At 37.8% G+C, this 24,620-nt stretch overlaps 1 protein-coding gene across 9 annotated transcripts in view; it reads left to right on the top strand.

Annotated features, from left to right (window-relative positions):
- Positions 1 to 24,620, top strand: part of TPX2 (TPX2 microtubule nucleation factor) — a 58,062-nt gene that overhangs the window by 12,911 nt on the left and 20,531 nt on the right. For 5 of the 9 annotated variants that reach the window (XM_043602633.1, XM_043602631.1, XM_043602634.1 and 2 more), the window contains 8 exons: positions 1,688 to 1,858; positions 3,716 to 3,838; positions 9,628 to 9,754; positions 16,680 to 16,808; positions 17,908 to 18,036; positions 19,553 to 19,674; positions 20,780 to 20,931; positions 23,143 to 23,311. In XM_043602633.1, the coding sequence (XP_043458568.1) occupies positions 1,753 to 1,858; positions 3,716 to 3,838; positions 9,628 to 9,754; positions 16,680 to 16,808; positions 17,908 to 18,036; positions 19,553 to 19,674; positions 20,780 to 20,931; positions 23,143 to 23,311 (1,057 nt within the window). In that variant the 5' untranslated portion in view covers positions 1,688 to 1,752. Of the gene's footprint in view, positions 1 to 232; positions 311 to 1,687; positions 1,859 to 3,715; positions 3,839 to 9,627; positions 9,755 to 16,679; positions 16,809 to 17,907; positions 18,037 to 19,552; positions 19,675 to 20,779; positions 20,932 to 23,142; positions 23,312 to 24,620 lie in introns of those variants that run through there. The other 4 variants (XM_043602636.1, XM_043602630.1, XM_043602629.1 and 1 more) reach the window with 3 other exon arrangements.

Raw genomic sequence — 24,620 nt, 5'->3', positions numbered from 1 at the left:
TCACAATATGTGAAGCAGATTTCAAATATATGTGTGTATATGGAGAAAAAATAGAGAGAGAGGGAGACAGACTGGAATAGTGTGGTAGTGTAGATTATTATTTTTTATAGGAGCTTTTTTTATGATTTCTTTAATGAGCATGAATTTTTATAATAAAATAAAGGCTTAAAGGTACTTAATTTAATAAATGTGTATGCAAGTAATTAGTGGTATCTACTTCTCTTCCAAGATACAGAATACTTTAAAGTACATGTTGTTCCCTGGATGAAGACAAATGGCTCATTGGATTTCATAGGGAAATTATTTGCCAGTGAGTGTGTCCTTCAGACTGTTTTTGAAACTACTTCCAGATATTTTCTTAACCGTAAATGGCTAGAGTGGGGGCTGACTTTAAACCTACACAGGTTTCTACGGGAGAATGTAAAACTTTGTACACCGGAGCAGGGATGGGCCCATACCTTTGACTTGTTTCTTTGACCTAATTTACATGTCATGCCTTTTATGTGTGTGTTTTTGTTTTTTTTTTAAGATTTTATTTTTAGCAATCTCTCTACACAGCGTAGGGCTCAAACCTACAATCCCGAGGTCAAGAGTGGCATGCTCTACTGACTGAGCCAGCTAGGTGCCTCCTTTTATGTATTTCTTTTTTTTTTTTTTTTCAATTTTTTTAATGTTTGTTTATTTTTGAGACAGAGACAGAGTGTGAGCAGGGGAGGGGCAGAGAGAGAGGGAGACACAATCTGAAGCAGGCTCCAGGCTCTGAGCTCTCAGCACAGAGCCCGACGTGGGGTTTGAACTCACAAACCGAGGGACCGTGACCTGAGCCGAAGTCAGACACTTAACTGACTGAGCCACCCAGGTGCCTATGAAAATATTTCCAAGGAAAGAAAACCTGTAGTTGGCAAAACGTACTAAGTTTTTACTAGGTATAAGATACCGTTCTGAGAACCTTGATGGTTGAGGTATACACAAGTGAATAAAATCCGTCCTTGTCTTCAGGAATTTACGGTCTACTAGGAGAGGCATTTGCATAGTTAACTAATATAAAATTGAATGGTAAACAAAGCATTATGGCCTTGGAGAGGTAGCAATTAGTATGATAGGTAGAAATTGGGAAAGTTTGTAGAGGATTGAATTGGACTTTGAATAATGAGTAAGATTTTAGTTAGTAGGTGTAAAATTTAATGGTGTGTTTCAGAAATTGGGTTATTCGGGGCAGAGAAAGAGTAGTGGGTTGTGGGAGAGGCTAGAAGTGAAAAAATGGTAGGTTGAGGGAAAATAAAATAATGAATGTCAAACACCTAGTATGGTACTTTGCCTGGCATGTTGTAGGCATTCATCAAACTTTGCCTCCTTCTAATTCCAACACATTTATCTTCAGGAATATCTTCAAGTTACCAAAAAAGAAAAGTTAACTTTGGGGCACCTGGCTGGCTTAGCCAGTAGAGCATGAAACTCTTGATCTTGGGGTTGTGAGTTTGAGCCTCATGTTGGGTGTAGAGATTGCTTAAAAAAAAAAAAAATTTGAAAAAGAAAAGTTAACTTTTAGTTTGGTTTGAAAAATAAGGTGTCTTGTCCAGGTTATTTTCAGAATTGCAAATGTGGTAGTAAAATCAAAGTAATTGCTGGGGAATCAGTACCTTAGATTAATGCACAACCAAGTTTCTGAACCATTTCTTTTCATTAGAAGGTGATCTGTTGAGAAGAGTGAGTACTGGGAAAAACCTGCTCTTCTGTGCCAAGCAGGGGACAATGTCACAAGTTAAAACTTCTTATTCCTATGATGCTCCCACGGACTTCATCAATTTTACCTCTTTGGATGATGAGGAAGATACCCAAAACATAGATTCTTGGTTTGGTAAGTGTCTGCTTTTTCAGGCCATTTTAAGGGTTAGTAGCTCGCCTTTGTTCTGAGTACCTTTCAAAAAAATAGTAGGAATTTCAAGAAAATAACTAAAATATAAATTATTTTCTACACCAAGATATTTTATCATTTATGATATGATAGAAATAATTGAAATGCCCAGTGTCTTAGGAGTGGGCTATCAGTGTTATTTTGCAGTTAGGAATAGTAAATATTTAAGCATTAGGGATATATGGAAAAATCCAGATGAAACAAAGTTGAGTGAAACTCTAAGATTCAAAACACGTCTGTAGCGATAGCAGCCACATAAAAACTTGCTCTACTGCCATTGGGCATAGAATCTAGTATTACAGTTAGGATACTGACATTGATACAGTCTACCCATCTTACTCAGATTTCCCCAGTTTCACTTGTACTCATACTCATTTCTGTAGTAAGTTCTATGCAATTTTATCACTTGTGTAGGTTTGTGTATCTACTCCCACTGTCAAGATACTGAACAGTTCTAACATCACAGGCATTCTTGTGTTGCTTTTTTATAACTACAGTTACTGCCCTATTGCTTCCCCTCACTGATTCATTTTTAGCTGGAGGGATTATGCTACTCAGAACCCAATCCCCAAACAGAAATGGGATTGCCTGGTGTTGAGTCATATGATTTGATGCAAACCCTGACACCAGGCCAATAATAAATAAGGATGTGGTTATGTTTTTATAGTATTTTGGGATAACATGGTGAGACCAGTGATATGTCAGGCTAGTAGTTGCTAGGGTCCCTTCATTTTATTCTTTCTCATATACTTATCTTCTGTATTTAAAAAAAAAATGTGATGGGAGAAAAAAAATGAGTCCATTACAGCTGCACTTAACACTTACAATGCAGTGTCCACGTGTGGTGGCACATGCCCTTCTCTTGCAAAAGGCCTTTAATGGTATCCGTTGGAGAAGGGGTCTGTTGGAAGTGGTGTGGAGGAAAGGTGAAGAGGACCAGCTGCCCTATAAGGATCTTCCCACGTCCTTGCATTACTGAAACCTTGAGGAAGACAACCCTGGGTTGTCTATCTTTTTTTCTAAGTTTCTTTAAAAACAAGATAGAAAATATTTGTACAGCGAAACTGGTAAATACAATGTCGAAGAAAAAAATTAATCCTACCATTCTTTCAAAACCACCTTAGTTCTAATACATTATTTTCTAATTCTCTTCTAAATAATCATATCTTTTTATACAGTTGCACTCTGATTGTACATGCACAGTGTTATTGCTGGAGCTCACCACATTCCTGAAGCTTCTGTTTGTTGGTAGGCAGTTGGTAGAACAGATGTTTCACTGCTTTGCCCTCACTTTTGGGCACAGGAGAACCTAAGGTAAAATCCCTTGGGAGAGCCTAGCTCTGTTCCATCCTCACAAACCCACTTCTTACCAACCAGTTGAAAGAGAACCTCAACTCAAACAGACCATAAGATGTCTCTTGTAAGCCCTGCAGATCTTAATAGCTACAGTTTTCTTTAAGAGGAACATGATGTATTTAGGTGGTAGATTAGGCCAGTTCATGCTTATATGGTCCTAAATGTGTATCAAACAAAGATAAGTAGCTATTCACAATGCAGAGTCTGCACTTCTCCTTTTCTGTAATACATTGTTCAGTGTTGCCAGTGTTACAGTGATAGTTTTTATAGTCTCTATCTCTGACGTATAATGTGTACTCATTTCATTTTGATCACAAGAACTTTGTACTTGCCAAATGTGCTGGAAGCGTACTAGTAGGGGCTTTAGGCCCCATTTACAAGTGCATAGGACTGATTTATTTTGCTTCCTTGCTGATTGTTTAAATGATGCTCTTTTTTTCACAGAAGAGAAAGCCAATTTGGAGAACAAGTTTCCTGGGAAGAATGGCATAGGAGGGCTTTTTCAGGGCAAAACCCCTCTGAGGAAGCCTAATCCTCAGCAAGCTTTTGTCACACCTTTAAGACCAGGTAAGAAAGAACATCTTAGGAAAAAGCTCTTTGGTAGAATGGTGGAACAGTGTGTTATGGGCCTGAGGGATCTGGGGGAATTACGTAAATGTTGTATCCTTTGGTTTATTATTGGTGAAATGGGCCAGTTTCACTTTATGGTGAATGTGACACTAATGATGTACTACGCTTTTTTTTTTTTAATTTCTTGGAACTTAAGCTAACATAGACTTTTACTGCCAGATACAAAACTCTTTTCTTTTTATGACAAAATTTAACATAACATAACCTGAGTCTGGCTGGGAAACAAAGCAGTAGGAGAGAAGAATGTACTGCTTGTCATTGCACAAGAATTCTTTGAGTCATGTATCTGATTCTAAAAGATAATTGGCATTTAAACTGGTGGTTACTAAGTCTGCAGAATATTTTCTATTTGATCAGAACAAAAAAAGGATTTTTAAGAGATCATAAATCCTTAAAAATTACTTTTTTGAAGTAACAGCCATATTTAGATATGATTCACATGAATAAATCACCCAAAGTGTACATTTCAGTCTTAAAAAAAATTTTTTTTTAATGTTTTATTTTATTTTTTTTAATTTTTTTTTTTTTTCAACATTTATTTTTGGGACAGAGAGAGACAGAGCATCAACGGGGGAGGGGCAGAGAGAGAGGGAGACAGAATCGGAAACAGGCTCCAGGCTCTGAGCCATCAGCCCAGAGCCCGACGCGGGGCTCGAACTCACAGACCGCGAGATCGTGACCTGGCTGAAGTCGGACGCTTAACCAACTGCGCCACCCAGGCGCCCCTAATGTTTTATTTTTTGAGAGACAGAGAGAGACAGAGCGCAAGCAGGAGAGGGGCAGAGAGAGAGGGAGACACAGAATCCAAAGCGGGCTCCGGGCTCTGAGCACAGAGCCTGATGCAGGGCTCAAACCCACGAAAGAGAGATCATGACCTGAGCCAAAGTCAGACACCTAACCAACTGAGCCACTCAGGCTCTCCGTCAGTGTTTTTCACAGTACAGTCATAGAGTAGTTGTACAACCAATACCACAATCAATTTAGAACATTTGAAAATTACTCTTAATGGATGAATCTGAAACTGGCTCTAATTAGACCGTTAAGCAGAGGAGTCATACCAGGAAATAGCTGTATTTCTAGCAAACTTTTGTAGTTTATAAAGTCTAAGCTGCTAGGATGACTTTCGAATAATTAACTCATGAGTACAGATGATATCTATTGAATTTGGGATTAGGGCAGGGACCCTGAACTTTTGCATCCATCATCTTAATTGCAGAAGGGGTTAGAACTGTATGGCATGTTTCACTTGCGATGCTTGGAATGCCTGTGGCCTCAGTGCTGCATCCTCAGGTAAATTACATTAGTTCATTAGGCATGGCAGATTTTCTGTTGCCTTGGTGGTCTTTGTGCTCTTCTTGAATTGAAAGAGTACGTACTATTACCTAATTTGTCTGGACCACTTTCAGTTGAAGACTGCTTTGTCAACAGTGTGCCCCAAAGCAAGAAACTTCTGTTGGGTCTGTCATGTGGCAAAAACCATGCACATTGCTTACGTGCATGCCCCTTAGGCCCCTCAGAGGCTGTGTTCTTTCATATTACATATTTTCACCTGTCTTATGAGTGTCGTTCCCTCTGCATTCAATTCCTAATGTAATTGAAAAGTTCCTATTCATCATTCAAGGTCCAGCTCAAATACCCTTTTTTCTCTGATTCCTCTTATTGTGTTCTCAAAGCACTTTTCATACCTCTATTTTAATTTCAATTTTCTTTTGTGTTGCTAATACAAAAAAAAATAATTGATTTTTACATATTAATCTTTTATCCTGCGACCTTCTAAACTCACTAGTGTTAGTAGTTTTTTTTCAATAGATTCCATCAGATTTTTACATAGATGATCATATCATCTGCAAATATGCCTTTTATTTCTTTTTCTTGCATACTGTACTGGCTAGGACCTTTAGTAGGATGTTGGATAGGAGTGGAAAAGGTAGACATGCTTGTCTTATTCCTGTGCGTTCAGGCTTTTACCATTAAATATGATGTTAACTAGTTTTTTCATAAATATCCTTGATCAGGCTGAGGAAATTCCCATCTATTCCTATTTGCTGATAATTTTTTATTTGGAATGGATGTGAGATTTTGTCAAATGCCTTTTCTGCTTATATTGAGATGATGATATGATCATTTTTCTTTTTTGGTCTGTTACTGTGTTGAATTACACTGATTTTCCAACGTTAAGCCAACCTTGCATTTCTGGGATGAACCCCAATTGGTCATGATGGTATTTTTTCTTTGTATGCATTTTTAGGTTGTTTGCTACATTTTTGTTGAGAATTTCTGTATATATTTTTCATGAGGTATATTGGTCTGTAGTTTTCTTTGTGATACCTTTGCTTGTTTTGATAAATACCTTACTCTAAATATTCCCTTCTCTTCTTCTTTTTTTTTTTTTTTTTTTGAGGAATTTGTGTAGAATTAATATTAGGTCTTAAATGTTTGGTAGAAGTCACCATTAAAGCCATCTGGGTCTGGACTTTTCTTTGTACAAAGGTTTTTTTTGTTTTTTGTTTTTTTTATTTTTTTTTTAACATTTATTTTTTTTTTTTTTAATTAAAAAAAATTTTTTTTTTAACGTTTATTTATTTTTGAGACCGCGAGACACAGAGCATGAACAGGGGAGGGGCAGAGAGAGAGGGAGACACAGAATCTGAAACAGGCTCCAGGCTCCGAGCTGTCAGCACAGAGCCCGACGCAGGGCTCGAACTCACGGACCGTGAGATCATGACCTGAGCCGAAGTCGGATGCTTAACCGACCAAGCCACCCAGGCGCCCCAACATTTATTTATTTTTGAGACAGAGAGAGAGAGAGAGAGAGCATGAACAGGGGAGGGTCAGAGAAAGAGGGAGACACAGAATCTGAATGAAACAAGCTCCAGGCTCTGAGCTGTCAGCACAGAGCCCGACACGGGGCTCGAACCCACAGACCACAAGATCATGACCTGAACCAAAGTCGGACGCTTAACCAACTGAGCCACCCAGGCGCCCCTGTAGAAAGGTTTTTAACTACAAATTCAAATTCTTTAACACTCTCATCTTGAGTGAGTGTTGGTAGTTTGTATCTAAAATAATTTGTCCATTTCATCTAAGTTGTTGAATGTTCATAATGTTCCCTTATTATCCTCTTAATATTTACAGATTCTGTGTGGTATCACCTCTTTCATTCCTGATCTTGGTAATTTGTCTCTGTTTTCCTAATCAGCCTGGCTAGAGATTTATTAGTGTTACTGATTTTCTGAAAGAACCAACTTTTGGTTTTGTTGTTGTTGTTGTTGTTGTTTTTCTATTGCTTTTTCTATTTCATTGATTTTCATTCTGATCTATTAGTTCCCTTCTTCTACTTACTTTGAGTTCAATATGCTTTTTTTTTTTTTTTTTTTTTTTTTTTTTTTTTAGTTTCTTAGATGGCAGCTGAAGTCATTGATTGGAAATCTTTCTTCTATAAATTTCCCCCTAAGTACTGCTTTAGTGGCATCCCACAATTTTGGTGTGCTCTGTATTCATTTTCATTCCATTCAAAATACTTTTAATTTCTTTATTGCTATCTTCTTGATCCATGTGTGTTTTTTTTTTAATTGAGATATAATTGACATACAACATTGTGTAAGTTTAAGGTGTTGATTTGATATGTTTATATATTGCAACGTGACTGACACCTCTATCATATCACATAATTATTTCTTTTCTCTCATTGTGAGAACAATGAGGATCTTGTCTCTTAGCAACTTTGAAGTTTATAATATAGTATTGACTATAATCTCTATGACTATTATTGTTGACTGTAATCTCCAGGATTTATCTACTAGTTCCAAGTTACCTAAGTGTTATTTAGAAGTGTGTATTTAATTTCCAAATACATGTGGCAGGGGGTGGCAGTTCCACAAATCTGTTACTGATTTCTCGAGGGATTTAATTCCATTTGGTTAAAGAATATATTTGTGTGACTTGATGTTTTTGTATTGAGACTTGTTTCATGGCCCAGAATATGGTGTGTCTTGGTAAATGTTCTGTGTGCACTTCAAAAGAATGTATATTCTGCTGTCATTGGGTGGAGAGTTACATAAATGTCAGTTGGGTCAAGTTGGTTGATGTTGCTCAAGTCTTCTGTTTCCTATTGATCTTCTAAATGTACTATCCATTATTGAAAATGGATATTGAAATCTTCAACTATTATTGTTGAACTGTTTTTCCCTTTAATTTTGTCAGTTTTTCCTTCATGTATTTGGGGCTGTGTAATCATGTATGTATGTGTGTGTGTATATCTATATATACGCATGCCACGTATGTATGTATGTTTGTAACTGTTACGTTTTCTTGATGAGTGGACTGCAACATATTTTTGTTAATGAAGTTTTATTGGAATACAGCCATGCACATTTGCTCATATATTAAGACTACTATATTCTTACCGATTTTTCTGTCAACTTGTTCCATAAATTAGAAGAGAGAGATTGAAATTTCAGACTATATTTATGGATTTGCCTATTTTTCCTTGTACTTTTTGCTTTTTGTATTTTAAAACTCTGTTATTAGGTACGTAAATATTTCAGTTGTTACCGCATCTTGAAGAATTGACCATTTTATCATTTTGAAATGATTGTCTTTATCTCTGGTATTCTTTGCTCTGAAATCTGCTTTGTCTGATACTAATATAGCCATCCCAGCTTTCTTTTGATTAGTGTTAGCATGGTGTGTTGATATTTTAAGAACATTTTTTGTAGGCAGAATATAAATTTTTTTATTCTATTTTAAGATTTTATTTTTAAGAAATGTCTACACTCAACATGGGACTCAAACCTACAACTTTGAGATGAAGAATCACATGCTGTACCTACTGAACCAGCCAGGCACCCCTATAAAATTTTTTATGTTAAATTTTTTATATTAAATTTTTAAAATTTAATCCTCTCTGATTTTAAATGGGGTAAGTGCCTCTGTTACAGCCTTGACACAATATATTATCATTTTTTTGTTTCTTTTTCTCCCCTCTAGGAAAAAATTTCTTTAGGCGATGAGCCAAATGATTGTTCTCTGAAATAAATAATGCATGAAATGCGTTTTCATAGCCTGACTTTTCTTCCCTGTTATCTGGTTGAATTTTTTGTCTTTTGTCAAGGCTCTCAGTTCATAAGTTCATAAGCTATACCAGAAAATGCTATTTCTTCCATGAAGACTTTTTTTGATTATTCTTGTCTCCTTATTCTTATAGTACTTTTTTGTTTCTGTTTCATGATGGCCATGGTAACATCAGAATACGTTATGATAAAATATCTCCTTCCCCTTTCCACCCTTAGATTCCCTTTTCCCAAATGCTGTATTTTTAAACTCTTTACTGTTTTTAATTTGTGGAGGAGAGAAAAACCAATGGTTATACCCATAACGCCTAATAATGTGATTATATCAGCATTAAAAGGCAGAGATACTTTTTTCTGAGGTGATGACTTAGGCTGGCAGATAGGCCCTGGATACTTTGTTTCTGCTTCAAGCAAAGTAGATTTTATAAATTCATCTTCTGTATAAGATTTCACTGGAACTAAAGGTTCCACTGCTTAGAGGGGCTTTATACACACACACACACACACACACACACATAATTTTAAGTCTAGAATTCTATGTTGTCATACACACACACACACACACACACACACACACACATATATAGATGTGTCTCTCATATCTAGCTTACTTCCTTGGAATTTGAGTGCTGACTAGTTTTTGCTCTTCCACAGTTGACAACACTTACTACAAAGAGGCAGAAAAAGAAAATTTGGTGGAACAGTCCATTCCATCAAATGCTGCTTCTTCCCTGGAAGTCAAGGGAAACACCTCAAGAAATACTCCAGCACAGCCACAGAGGTAAGACTGTTTTAGGGCTCCAAAGTGGTTTTTATGTTACTAATGTTCACAGAATAGTTACTGTCAGGATACCTACTATGTGTCTCATACTATATTAGGCTCTTTATTCTACCTCATTTAATCTTCATAACATTTATGAATTGTAGGTAATATGCTTAACTTATTGATAAGGACTTAGAGGTACTAAGTTGCTTAAAGTTTATTGGTTCCAGAACCCTTGCTATTTGCACTATCAATATGGATTGCACTTTATTTGTGTGGATATATGACAGACTTTTTTTTTTTTTCCTATTTATATATTATGAGTAAACTTCATAAGGGCAAGCATTATGTATCCTTACTGTGCCTAACAGTGTCTGGCAGGAGCAGAAACTGAATATTTAAATGCTTGATGAATGAATAGATGGGTGGGTTAAGCTGCAATCTTGGCACTGGTGAACTTAAAACAGTTAATGTCTTTGAATGTTGTATTTGCGTCAGTATCTTTTTTTTTGATAACAAAATACCATGTTTGGGAGCTGTCAGTATTAGTTGCCTTCAGATGGCACTAATCAGAAGAATATTCAGGTTAGGTTTTTTTTGTTTTAAACTTTCAACATCTAATAATTACCATCCACTCATAAAGTTTAAATTGTAAGACCGTTTATTGCTTTATACTTTGATGTTACCTAGAATATCCTCAAGGAAGAGGGATGACAGATAATATTATTTTATATTCAGAAGTGATAAAACTACCATTTGCAAAGCCTCATGCTGGTATAAAGGTATTACCTTTTGAGATTGGTATCATACAAGCTTATCCTAAACTTTTTTGGTAAAGAAGCCCATTTTAATAAAAAGAATTCTATGAAATTTCAGTGAGCTAGGCATATATCACAAGAGTCTTAAGAGATTGCTACTGGTTGATTCTATGGTTTCTGTTCCATGTTTAGATTGTAAATTGAGGCCTACAGATTCCTATAGATTGCTTCAGAATCCTGGAAACTGTTAGTGTCTTCACTTCTCTATTCTGTATATGTATATGATTGCTAAAATTGTCTTTCATCCTGATTGAATGCTGAATGCCTTTTGGAAATGACGGTGTGAGAGGAAGCCAGCTACTATTAGAGACCTGAATGATTTTTTGTTTTATTTTTAAGGCAGGTACTTCTACCACTCAAAACTTCAGTTTACTGAGAATAATCATATCCTCCAGGCTCCTCGTAAGAAAGGGCCAAATAAGATGGCATGTGACAGTACTTTGTAGATGATATTGCATTATGAAAATGCATAGTAAGTAAAACATTAATGCCATTAATCTCAGATCTCAGATTTATCTGAGTCCAGAGTTACCTAATCAAGAAAGGAATGGCAGATGGAATAGGAAGGTGTAGATAGTCATACAAATTCCATTTTATTTTATTTTCACATGGTCTCAATGGATAGGCTAAAACATGTCCAAAACTTCTTTGACACAGAATAGTTAAGAGTCAATAAGGCCTTAGTGTGTAATAATAATTTTTCCATGGAGGTGTTGCTTTACCATAAATACATGTTTTAATTTTTGGCATCTCATCCCTTAGTCATTTCTCCCTAAAGACACCCAGCAGTTCTTCTCTTGACTTCATAACATCATTGCTGAATTTAAATAAGGTCCAAAATGGTCGTGTGTTCATGTGTTTTGCCTTCTTCCTTTCTAATTTGTATGATTCCCAGTCCCGTTTTTAAAAATTAACTAGTTTTGGGGTGCCTGGGTGGCTCAGTCTGTTGAACTTCTGACTTCAGCTCAGGTCATGATCTCACGGTTAATGAGTTTGAGCCCCGTGTCAGGCTGTGTGCTGACAGCTCAGAGCCTGGAGCCTGTTTCGGATTCTGTGTCTCCCTCTCTCACTGTCCCTCCCCCACTCGTGCTCTCTCTCTCTCTCACTCTCTCTCTCTCTCTCTCAAATAGATAAACATTAAAAAAATTTTTTTTTTTTAATATTTATTTTTGAGACAGGGAGAGACAGCATGAATGGGGGAGGGTCAGAGAGAGAGGGAGACACAGAATCTGAAGCAGGCTCCAGGCTCTGAGCTGTCAGCACAGAGCCTGATGCGGGGCTCAAACTCACAGACTGCGAGATCATGACCTGAGCCGAAGTCGGATGCTTAACCGACTGAGCCACCCAGGCGCCCCTAAAAATTTTTTTAAAAAAGGTAAAAGTTAACTAACTTTACTGGGTAATAATTTGCATATAGTAAAATGTACAGATCTTGGCCGTACGATCTGATTAGTTTTGATAAATACATACCACCATGCAACCATAACACCACAATCAACATATATAGTACGTTTTCATCACCTCAAAAGTTCTCTCATCCTAACCCTTTATAGTTAATTCTTACTGCTTTTTCTACCTTCTCACTCTCTCACCTCCTACCCAGAGGCAAAACTGTTCTAATTCCTGTCACTGTAGATTAATTTTTTCCATTCTAGATGTTTTTATAAATGAAATTTATGGTACTCTTTTATATCTGACTTCTTTTCACTTAGCGTGTGCTTTTGAGATTCATCCATGTCCTTTCATGTTAGTAGTTTGTTCCTTTTTTTTTTTTTTTTTTTTAATTTTTAAATTTACTTTTGAGAGAGACAGAGAGACAGACAGTGAGCGGGGGAAGGGCAGAGAGAAAGGGAGACACAGAACCCGAAGCAGGCTCCAGGCTCCGAGCTGTTAGCACAGAGCCCGATGTGTGGCTCGAATCCATGAAGCGTGAGATCATGACCTGAGCCGAAGTCAGATGCTTAACTGACTGAGCCACCCAGGCACCCCAGTAATTTGTTCCTTCTTATTGCTGATAGTAAGTTCTGTTGAATGGATATGCCACAATTTATTTATCCATCCACCAGATGATGGGCATTTGGGTTGTTTCCATTTGGGGGCTATATAGAGCTGCTCTGAGTAGTTTTGAGGACATATGTTTCTCTTGAGTAAATACTTAGGACTGCAATAGCTGGGTCATAGTGTTAAATGTATGTTTATAAGAAACGCCAGAAAGTCTTCCAAAGTGACTGTACCATTTACATTCCCACTGGCAGTATATGAGAGTTTCAGTTGCTCCGTATCCTAGCCAACATTTGGTATTGTCCGTCTTTTTAATGATATTTCATTGGTTTTAATTTGCATTTTTCTGATGACATAACGTTGATCCATATTTTCATGTGATTATTGGCCATTCATATATTTGCATACATAGCTGGCTGCTTTTTTAGTCTGGTTCCCTGCGGTCTCCCCCAGACCTGTGAAAGTTAGAAGTCAGCCAAGACTTTGAGTAGAGTTTAAGTGTTCATCCTCAGGTTTAAGTGTTCATCCTCTCTGTGGTTCTCTTATTTCTGAGGTTTTGTCTCTAAATTTCTGCCAGCTCCAATGTTTGTCTATTGACACCTCAAGGAAATAAGATGTTAGTTTTGTGCCATCTTACTATATGCACAGTGGGGGTTACATTTATAAAAAAAAAAAAAAGCAGCAAACTCACCAGTCTTACGTGGTGTGGTTTTATTTTTTAAGGATGGACACCTCACCAGTTTCTGCTTGCCTTTTTGCTGGGCTCCATGGGTGTCCTCTAAACATACATGGTTTAGCAGTCAGGCAGGAATTTGTGCAGAGGTTTTGCTCAGATTTTGAGTGACATTTTTTCTGTGGCTCTTTCACTTTCAGGATTTTCTTCTAAATTTCTAGGTGTTATACTGGCCTTGAATTTTTATCTTCTATTATCTCTAGCCAGTGAGACTGGAATTTTCTGCTGTTAGAGCTGCTACATTTGGGGAGTACCTCAGGCAAAAAAGCTACCAACTCATAATTTTTACCCTTTGCAGTTGTTTTTCATGGATAAATGTGCCTCTGTTTTCTGCCTGCTTTTGGTCACTTTCCAGTGCCTTCAAATGGTTGTATTATTGTATCTTGTCTACATTTTGTAATATGCACTCTTCATTACTCATTCAGTACATTCATTTCTTAATTCCTTAATTCAGTAAATTTGCTCTTCATTACTCCATGTAATTTTTTTATGAGTACTTTCTTTTAGAGATTAATATGAAATATTTGTTAGATGAAAGGTAGACATTTAGTTAGGATTCATTTCGAAATCCAATAGAATGGATGGAAGGAAAATTGATACATGATTGGGATTGGCTGTGAGTTGATAATTTCTGAAACTGAATGATGAGTACTCACTAGTCCATTTTATTCTCACTTTTAGTTTTTTAGTATTTAGAGAGAGAGAGAGAAAGCACATGTGCATGGGAGAGAGGCAGAGAAAGAGGGAGAGAGAGGATCCCAAGCAGGCTCCACACTTTCAGTGCACATCCCGACATGGGGCTCAATCCCACAAACTGTGAGATCATGACCTGAGCTTGAAATCAGGAGTTGGACATTTAACCAACTAAGCCACCCAGGCACCCCTCTCCTTATTTTAAAAATATGCTTGAGGGGCGCCTGGGTGGCGCAGTCGGTTGAGCGTCCGACTTCAGCCAGGTCACGATCTCGCGGTCCGTGAGTTCGAGCCCCGCGTCAGGCTCTGGGCTGATGGCTGGGAGCCTGGAGCCTGCTTCCGATTCTGTGTCTCCCTCTCTCTCTGCCCCTCCCCCGTTCATGCTCTGTCTCTCTCTGTCCCAAAAAAAAAAAAAATAAAACGTTAAAAAAAAAATTTTTTTTTTAAATATGCTTGAAATTCTCTGTAATAAAGACTTAAAAATTGGTACTCTGTGCAGTAGCATGAAAGCCTGAAAATGTAATAAGTCTTTACAGTGTTTAGGACTTTTATAAAAAAAAGTGTTGAGAGAAATTAAACAAGATCTAAATAAATTGTAGGACATACCATACTTATGGATTGGGGGATCGGTATTAAAAAGATATTAGTTCTCCCTAACTGATCTATAGATTCAATGTAATATTCATTAAAATCCTAGTGGTTTTCACTGTGGACATTGATAAACTGATGCTAAAATTTATTCAGAAATGGAAAGGTCTGAGAATAGCCAGATACTTTCAAAGTACTAGTTGATAGCAAGACATATTATTATGAAGCTGCAGTAATTCAAGCTTTATGGTATTATCCAAGGATTAATGAGATCAGTGAAATCAAATAGAAATTCATGCACCCATCTATGGGCATGATATATGACAATGGTGTTACTGTAGACCTGTGGGAAAACAGTGCTCCCCCCCAACCCACCCTTTAAAAAACAATGCTTTGCTAGTGGATATCCAGATAGAACAGAATGAAACTTGGTCCCCCTTTGCATATAAAACAGTCAATTCTTTTTTTCTTTACATCCAGTGTTGGGGCTCAAACCTACAACCCCAAGATCAAGAGTCGTGTGCTCCTCTGACTGAACCAGCAGGGGCCCCTAAAATAGTCAATTCTGGGTGGAATTGTGGACCTAAATGTGAATGCTAAAGCTCATATAATGAAATATTGGAGAATATCTTCATGACCTTGGATCGGGGAAGGATTTTTTTTTTTAAATAGTATACACACAGAAAAGCACTGACCATAATGGGGAGGGGTACTGATGTATTTGAGACATTTATCTAGTCAAATGGTACCATAAAGAGAGTAAAAAGCCAACCCCCAAAGTGGGAAAAGATATTTGTGACACATAAAACCTACAGAGGGCTTATGTTCATAGTATATAAGGAATTCTTACTAATCACTCAGGAAAGGATTGACAACCCAATGGAAAACAAACAAGAGACTTGAACTAGTACTTTATCAAATAGGATAACCAAATGGCCAGTGAACATGTGAAAAGTTGCTCTATCTCACTGGGAATAAGAAAAGCAAATTAAAATTACAGCAAGGTTTTACTGCATACCGGCTAAATTAAAACATCTGACAGTACCAAGTGTTCAGGAGGGTGTAGAGCAATGCAGACTATAATATCAACTCGCCAGTGTAAGTAAGCATAGATTGGTACAAGCACTTTGGAAACAACTTTTAATTGACATAACCAGCGTCCTATGACCTAACAAACGGTCTTAAAGCCTACACCCGCCAGCAACATGTGCACCTGTGCAGTGGACTGGATAAATAGTGGTACATTCCTACGGTGACTGTTATACAGCATTAAAAATCAGTGAATTAAAGCTACATGACTCAATGTGACTGACTCTCACAAATATAATGTTGAGTGAAATAAACAAGACAGAAAAACAATACTTGCAGTAGTCTGATTATATTACCTGAAGGTGTTTTGTTTTGTTTTTTTAATTTTTTTTAATGTTTATTGCTTTTGAGAGACAGCATAAGTCAGGGAGGGGGAGAGAGAGAGAGACACAGAATCTGAAGCGGACTCCAGGCTCTGAGCTGTCAGCACAGAGCCCAACGTGGGGCTCAAAATCACGAACTATGAGATCATGACCTGACCCAAAGCTGGACGCTTGACCAACTGAGCCACCCAGGCACCCCTGCCAGTGTTCTACTTCTTAGCCTGGGTGGTGATTTCATGAGTCTTTACTTTGTAATCATTTAACTTAATTTTTGTTTTGTGCACATTTTGGTATGTGTTAAATATTTTACCAAAAACGGGGGCGTGACTAAAAGGAGAAAATAAACACCTTAGTTACCAGGAGATCTGATCTCAAATTTCAAGTCTGATAGCAATTTGCTATGTAACAGGGTCAAGTCACCTCATCTTTATTGACTTTTACATTTAAAAGGAGGCAGTTGTATTAGGTGATTGCCTGTGTCTTAAAAGAAAAAAAATTCGTTGCATTTACGTACCAACATTTTATGATGAGGTTCAAAAGCTATCAGTAAGGTAAAAAGTTTTTAGAGTGGGAATAATACCACAAAACTCTTTGTAGCCATTGGCAGTTTGACATACTTTCACGTTTCTGGGGCACAATTGCATATCTGTAGTAGATACATTCATTTTGGATAAATTTTGTCAATTCCTGTACCATAGGCGATCTACTAGACTCTCTGCTCAGAAGGATTTGGAACAGAAAGAAAAACATCATGTAAAAATGAAAGCTAAGAGATGTGCTACTCCTCTAATCATCAATGAAATTCCACCCTCCAAAAAAATGAAAGTGTAAGTAGCCACAGCTTCTGTCGATTGGCATAGGTTTTACTCCTGTTTGCTCCTGTGGTTAACAGCAAACAGAATATATGGTGCTTGTTCTTATTTTTATCAGTTAGGAATGTATTTTGCTATAAGAAATAGCCTATTCACCTCGAGTGGTTTAAAGAATAGTGATTTATTTGCTTCACAGAAGTTTGCTGTTGGCTTTGGTTCAGTGACTGAACAGTGCCAGGGCATTGTTAGCTTTTTTTTCATACTTGTTACTCAAGATGGCAGCTCTGTGTTTCTTAGCTTCTTCCTTGTGCTTGTTGCCTCATTGTCACAAGATAGCTGCTATATATCTAGGTATCACATCCATGTTTAAGAGAAGAAGGAGAGTATGATGAAGAGGGGCAGCATCCATATCACAAAGGTGAAAATTTTTCAGAAACCTTGGTTATACCTCAGTTGCCCTACTGTGTCGCTTGAATTCTCCCTAGTGCAAGAGAAGCTCTCAAAACAAGTACAGCCTTTGTACATTGCCACCCCAAACAAAATTAGAATTCTATTGATAAGAAAGAAAGTGGAATAGATATTGGGAAGGCAGCTAGCTATCTGCCGTTTGTGCATTTTATGATAAGCAGTTGGAATCTCTCCCCACCCTCCTGAACCATCATCAGACAACTCTTACCTTGACTTCTGTTGGTGTTCTCAGAGCTTACCCATTTTTAAAAAAAATTTTTTTTAATGTTTATTTATTTTTGAGACAGAGAGAGACAGAGCATGAATGGGGGAGGGTCAGAGAGAGAGGGAGACACAGAATCCGAAACAGGCTCCAGGCTCTGAGCAGTCAGCACAGAGCCTGACACGGGGCTTGAACTTACGGACCGCGAGATCATGACCTGAGCCGAAGTCGGACGCTTAACCGACTGAGCCACCCAGGCGCCCCAGAGTTTACCCATTTTATCCATTGGTACATACTGTTGAAAGAATCTTGCGATTGAGACGTGGTTGTTGTCCGAATGAAAGAGAAAATTTAAGCCTTGTGTGATAGATTTGGGGAGGAGAGTACAGCAGTGTATGCTTTAGGGAATTGAGAATATTTATTTTTTGTTCTTTTGAACTCAAGTTCTAACAAAAAAAAGAAGCCAGAGGAAGAGGAAGAAAGCAGTGCCCATCAAGATACCTCTGAAAAACATGAGTCTTCCCCAGAGAAAGCCAAGGGCCGACATACTGTGTCTTGTATACCACCTGTGAGGTATGTTTCTTTCCTGAATTTAAATTTTAGAGTCAGTAGAGTAAAATTATAAGCAGGTACATCTGTAGTGTGGAGCACATGGAGCTTGGGAAACTAATAAAGCTGTAACTATGGTGAGGTGAATTGTTTTATGTCTTGGGGGATGCTCAAGTCTTAAACATTGAGGAAAATATACTATTAAAGCAAATTAAAAGGAATATGAAAGGAAAAAGTTAGTAAAAAGGTCCTTACTACCTGAATTGAACAGTTTCTATTTTACCAAGCTCCCTTCAGGTCTTTATGCAAGTAAAAAATGTATTTCTACAATCTGTGTATAAGTAACCTTTGGGATTTGTTTTCTTTGCTTGCCACAAGACTATTTCTTTTTTCTTTTTCTATACTATACTATAAAATCTTCCCATTTATCCTTTTTTAATAGCAAATACTCTATCAAATTATATTTACCATTTCCTGTTGAAAATGTAGTTACCAATTTTTCACTATTAGAAATAATCGCGAACATCTTTATTGGTAGGGACTTTTCTTTGAGTAGTTTCTTCAGGCTGAGGAAAGAGAAATTCCTTGATCAAGCCTAGTTTTATGGCTACTGATATTGCCAATTTTATTTCTGAAATAAATGTATGAATTTACAATACCATCAGCTTTGAATGAATATTTTTATTTCCGTGTACCCTGTCCACATTGAATTTGTTTTTTGCATTTAAAATTGTTTAAATTTACTTGATAAAATGTTGATGGCATCAACTTATTTTAATTTTTATTTGATTGCTGATAGGATTATATTACTGTTATTGTGAACATCTTTTCCATATTTCCTCTTGGGTGGATTGTCTATTTCCTTTTCTGTTTATCTGTATGTGGTATTAGTGATAGTCTCATTGTTAAGAATGATTACTCTAAATTGAACATTTGCTATGTGTCAGGTACTTGGGAAACACCCGATTTAATAGTCACCAAATACTCTGTGGGGATGAATATATTCCTCATTTTACAGTGGAGAAAACTGAGTCTCAGAGGGATTAAATATTTTTCTCAAGAGCACATAGGTAGAAAATGAAATGACATGGTTGGGATTTGAACTCTAGCTGGTTTCACTCCTAAGTCTCTCTTCTCCATCACAGTGTATATTTTACATATGTTAGTCTTTTGTCATATTTCTTGCAAATATTTTCCCCATTCTACTGGTATTTTAATCCTACTTTTTCTTGTGGCCTAAAAGCTGATCATTGTATAGTCAAATTTATGTCTTTTGTAATATCTCCTATAGTCAATTTTAACTTTCTTTTTGAAAAATTTTCAATATCGTTATAACTTGTGCATCTTGGTTTTTTTGTTTTTTTTGTTTTTTTTCATACCGTTACATAATTAAGTCAGTATCGATTTATCAGATAATCCTTTTTGGCTTTGATGATTATTTTATCACAGGTTAAAAATCTTGTCTGTAATACCTTTAGACTGTTTTGAATCAGGAGCCTCTTCTCTCCTCTCTTACCTCCTTTACTGATTTTCCCTTTAGGCAAAAGATTCTAAAAAGTACTGAGGAGCAAGAGTTGGAGAAGAGAATGAAAATGCAACAGGAGGTGATGGAGATGCGGAAAAAGAATGAAGAATTCAAGAAACTTGCTCTTGCAGGAATAGGTCAGTTTGGCTCTGGTTGATTCTGATTTATGAGGGGTCCTTCCCATAATCTTGGTAGGGTTTTTGAAGTCTCTAAAGGATAAAAGTCTTTATTGGTTAGTAGCCAGTAGAAAAAGGTATGTTTGTTAGAAAGCTGGACATGGATATTCTTTATATCCCAATGATTGTTCCTAGAACGTTTTATATACACCAGACTAGGGCGCCTGGCTGGCTCACTTGACAGAGCATGTGACTCTTGGTCTCAGGATCGTGAGTTCAAGCCCCCATATTGGGCATAGAGGTTACTTAAAAAAAAATGGGGGGGGGGGTATTATATATATACACCAGACCTTTCTTAGAGCGCACTGTTGCTCTCTGTCTCTAACTATAGAACTCACACCCATCTTTTGAGGCCCTTTTCCATGAAAACTTCCCTCATTTCTTCAAGGATAACTGATTCCTCTCTCCTTTTCCTTTCTAATTCTTTTTCTTTGTGTTAGAAAAAGAAGGAATTACAATTGAGACAGAAGATAAAGCCATTGGGCATGCCAGTTTTTTATTGTTGTTTTCCCATTTTAATTTTAGACAGAGGAAAAGACAGCTGAGCGAATCCACTTGTAGCTACAGAGGACAAGTAGGACTGAGGGAGCGAAAGGGTCAGAGTTCTGCTTTGCTCTGGCATACATAGAGTTATTATTGGTGGAGTCAAAGCTATAAAGCCCTGAATACTGAGTTGAAAAAGCACCCCTGGAGTTTATAGGATTTCCTTCATAGACATGTTAAGTGTGCTTTTTAAGACAACTCATAGCCTTTCTTGTCAAAAGTATTCCAGTTACTGTGTGTCCAGAGCTATAACTACACCTAGGAGATGGGATTCTTCTTCCCTGTTCTACCTCTTTGCAGTTTGCCTCTGACCAGAGGTCCTCACACCAGTAGTGCTCAATGAATAAGGTACATATAGTAAGTAGTGTCCTTGAGCACTGATTCAAATTTGGGGCTATGTGTAGAGAGTGAACAATATTAAGATCCATGATGATAGAAATATCAAAAGGACTGGATAAAGGGGATTTACTGATATTCTCTATTCTTAGTGTTACCTGTGTGTTTTACTCTGCTTCTTATTCAGGGCAACCTGTGAAGAAATCAGTGAGCCAGGTAACCAAATCAGTTGACTTTCACTTCCGCACAGACGAGCGAATCAAACAACATCCTAAGAACCAGGAGGAATATAAGGAAGTGAATTTTACATCTGAACTGCGAAAGCATCCTCCGTCTCCTGTAAGTTGATGGGCTAAATGGATATTCTTGTTACTAATTCAGGGAGGATTTCGGGTGCACTACTTGTGGTCACTATAATTGAGAGAAGCGTGTTTTTGAGTTAAGGTAGCTCTAAACCCTCACTTTGCCCCATTAGCTATGTGATCTTGGAGAAGTCATGCGGCCTCTCTGGGAAGCATCTTAAGTTGCTGTGAAAACTGAATTAAGGATGTACATATGGAGCTCCTGGTAACTCAGTCATTTAAGCATCTGACTCTTGATCTTGGAACAGGTCATGATCTCACATTTGTGAGATTGAACCCCTCACCAAGCTCTGCCTGACAGTGCGGAAACTGCTTGAGATACTCTTTCTCCCTCTCTCTCTCTGCCCCTTCCCCACTTGTGCACACATGCACTTTTTCTCTCTGTCTCTCAAAATAGTTAAATAAACTTAAAAAAAAAAAAAGAAAGAAAGCGGAGTGCATGGGTGGTTAAGCATCTGACTTCAGCTCAGGTCATGATCTCACGGTTTGTGAGTTTGAGACTGCGTCAGGCTCTGTGCTGACAGCTCAGAGCTGTAGCCTGTTTCAAATTCTGTGTCTCCCTCCCTCTGCCCCTCCCCTGCTCATACTCTGTGCCTCTCTCAAAAATAAACATAAAAAAAAAATAGAAAAAGAATGTACATAAAGCACTTAGAATTCTGTGTGGCAAATTGTAGGTGCCAGCTTGCTACAGCTTGTGCTCTTACAAAATTCTTGAAAAAATCTTGTGTTTACAAAGTTTTGTGCAATATATGACAGGGCTTATGGAAGAAATGGGGTTGGGGCAGACCATTCAAATCTAACAAAATGATAAGAATCCTACTTAAAAATTCTAAAAAATATTTTTTGTAAGTTTTATTTATTTGAGAGAGAGAGAGAGAGAGGGCACACAAGCAGGGGAGAGGCAAAGAGAAGGAGAGACAGAATCCCAAGCAGGCTCTGCACCATCAATACAGGAACTGATGTGGGGATGCGGGGCTTGAACTCATGAACCGAGAGATCATGACTTAAGCCAAGATCAAGAGATGGACACTTAACTGACTGCACCACCCAGGCATCCCTAAAAATTCTAATACTAAGAATTTCTTCTTGCATTTGCAGTAAGCATCATTACTTGTTGAAGTCAGTTCTTTGCAGTCTTAAACCCTGGTGTTGTGCTTCTTCCTTTGAGATGTAGGTCCTTAAAGAGTTTTGTTTCTAATCAGAGACTAATTTTATGAAAGTTAATCATCCAAGGACTAGACTCCTTCATCACTCAGTTTTGGGGAGGATGTCTGCAGAGATTCTGATTCAGGCAGTTGCCTGACCTGATCCAGACCCAGAACCCAAATCAATTTTTTCTTAATGGGATTAAGGGTGAGGGGAAACCTTTGCAGCTTTTTTTCCCTTCTAATTTTCAGAAAACTTGTTCTTGCTGGCTTCAAAACACTGACATGCTTGGAGAAAAAAAATCACCTTATTAACTGTTACAGAACAGATAATTTGTTAAGCCCTAGATCCTTTCTCCCTTCTTTTTAATGTTTGTTTTTGAGAGAAGAGAGTGAGCATGCACAGGTGCTTAAGCAGGAGAGGGGAAGAAAGAGAGGGAGACAGAGAATCCTAAGCAGGCTCATGCTGTCAGCGCAGAACCCATGAACGTGGCTTTGAGCCACATGGCTCAAACCCACAAACTGTGAGATACGACCTGAGCTGAAATCAAGAGTTGGACACTTAACCAGCTAAGCTCCCCAGGCGCCCCCCCCCCCCCCCCAGCCCCTTTCTCCCTTTTTTAAAAGGTGGGAACAGACTAGTTTTAACCTTTGCTCAAGGACTGACAAATTTAGGAATAATAATCTTGACTTTTTATTTAAAAAAAAAAAAAATTTTTTTTAACATTTCTTTATTTCTGAGAGAGAGAGTGAGAGAGCATGAGCAGGGGCAGAGCAGAGAGAGGGAGGCACAGAATCCAAAGCAGGCTTCAGGCTCTGAGCTGTCAGCACAGAGCCCGATGGGGGGCTTGAACTCATGAACTGGGAGATCACGACCTGAGCTGAAGTCGGACACTTAACCAACTGAGCCACCCAGGCGCCCCATAATAATCTTGACTTTACCACAGTCCTTTTTTCTTTTGATCCTCTGTGTTGAATATGCGGCTTATGGTAGATCTGAGCTCTTCCAAAACACTTCATTTGAGGACCAACTTTCTTTACAGGCTCGAGTGACTAAGGGGTGCACCATTATTAAGCCATTCAACCTGTCCCAAGGAAAGAAAAGAACATTTGATGAAACAACTTCTACGTACGTGCCCCTCGCACAGCAGGTTGAAGCCTTTCATAAACGAACCCCTAACAGATATCACTTGAGGAGCAAGAAGGATGATAGTAAGTTTCATATCAACATTATAGCTGGTTGGAGCCTCCCCTAGGATTTCATTTGCTTACATAAATTTGCCTTTAGTTGAAATCCTAGCTTTTGAACTAAAGTATGGCATATGCCTACATGCAGACAAGAAGTGCACAGTTGAGCATCTTTGTACTCCCCGCTCTGGCTATCTGTCTACTTATATACATCAACCACCTTGATCCTCCTGGTCAATAATTGGCCAGGTATTATACCTTTGCCACTTGTCAGGGTGTATTGGTGCGGCTACTTAACTATAGAAAATGGAAGCATTCCATTCATTCAGGGTCGTGTGCTTTTTGTTCAACCATTCAACAAATTTCACCACTATAAACCAGATATAGAAGTGTAGGAGTTATAGCAGTGAACAAAATGGACTTGGTGCTGCTCAACATTAAGTTTCTAATTCAGTGAGAAACAGAGCACTATAGATTATGGTAAGTGTAACGAATGTAGAGGGACACACAAGAGTGAAGAGACGTGGGAGATAGGTAGAGCATGTCTGTAAGCTGAGAAGTCCCTGGCAGTGAAAAAAGTTGAAGAACCAGGGCAGAAAGGAGATAACCAGTGATTGACCCTGTGCCAGCAGGTGGAGGAGGGATACTTAGCTCAGGTGGAGTGCTTGTTCTTTGAAGGGAGGGTAGGAGAGAGAAGAATGGGTGCAAATGCCAGAGGGTTTGTAGGTTTGGGATGAACACATGAGAGGATTCTAATCTCTTAGCTTTTGTCTTTATGAAAATAATTACTGCAAGAAGGAAAGTAGAGAAGTTTGAGAAATGGAAGTCACGTAAAATAGTTGTCTAGAATGTAGGACTAGCATTCTGGATAAAGCAGGATTTTGTTGTTTTGCCTTTGAAGGTCTCAGTGTTTTCTGCCCTTGCATTGGCATTGTTTAGTGCAGCCAGGCAAGCTTCTTTAAGTACAGCATTAATATTGTTATTATATTCCAGGGGTCATTTGTCAAATTTTAGATTACAAAAATAGTGAAATGTCTTTTTTTTATCCTAATGGAAATTTAAATATTAAACATGACTTTCCAAATAATATATGATTTCTAGAGTCTGATATGCCCTGCTTTTAGAATCTTGGTCCTGGCAAATAGAAAAAAAATTATTTCCTGCAATTAAAAAAAATTTTTTTTAATTCCAGTATGGTTAACATATGGTGTTGTATTAGTTTCAGTTACAGTGATTCAGCAATTCTATACATTCCTCAGTGCTCATCATGATAAGTATACTCTTAACTCCCTTCACCTATTTCACCCATTTCCCACCCACCTCCCCCCAGGTA

Source organism: Prionailurus bengalensis, chromosome A3 (assembly GCF_016509475.1).
Source record: "Prionailurus bengalensis isolate Pbe53 chromosome A3, Fcat_Pben_1.1_paternal_pri, whole genome shotgun sequence".
Classification (NCBI taxonomy): domain Eukaryota; kingdom Metazoa; phylum Chordata; class Mammalia; order Carnivora; family Felidae; genus Prionailurus; species Prionailurus bengalensis.
Note: the sequence above shows the minus strand (reverse complement) of the source record. Positions and strands in the feature narration are given on the sequence as shown.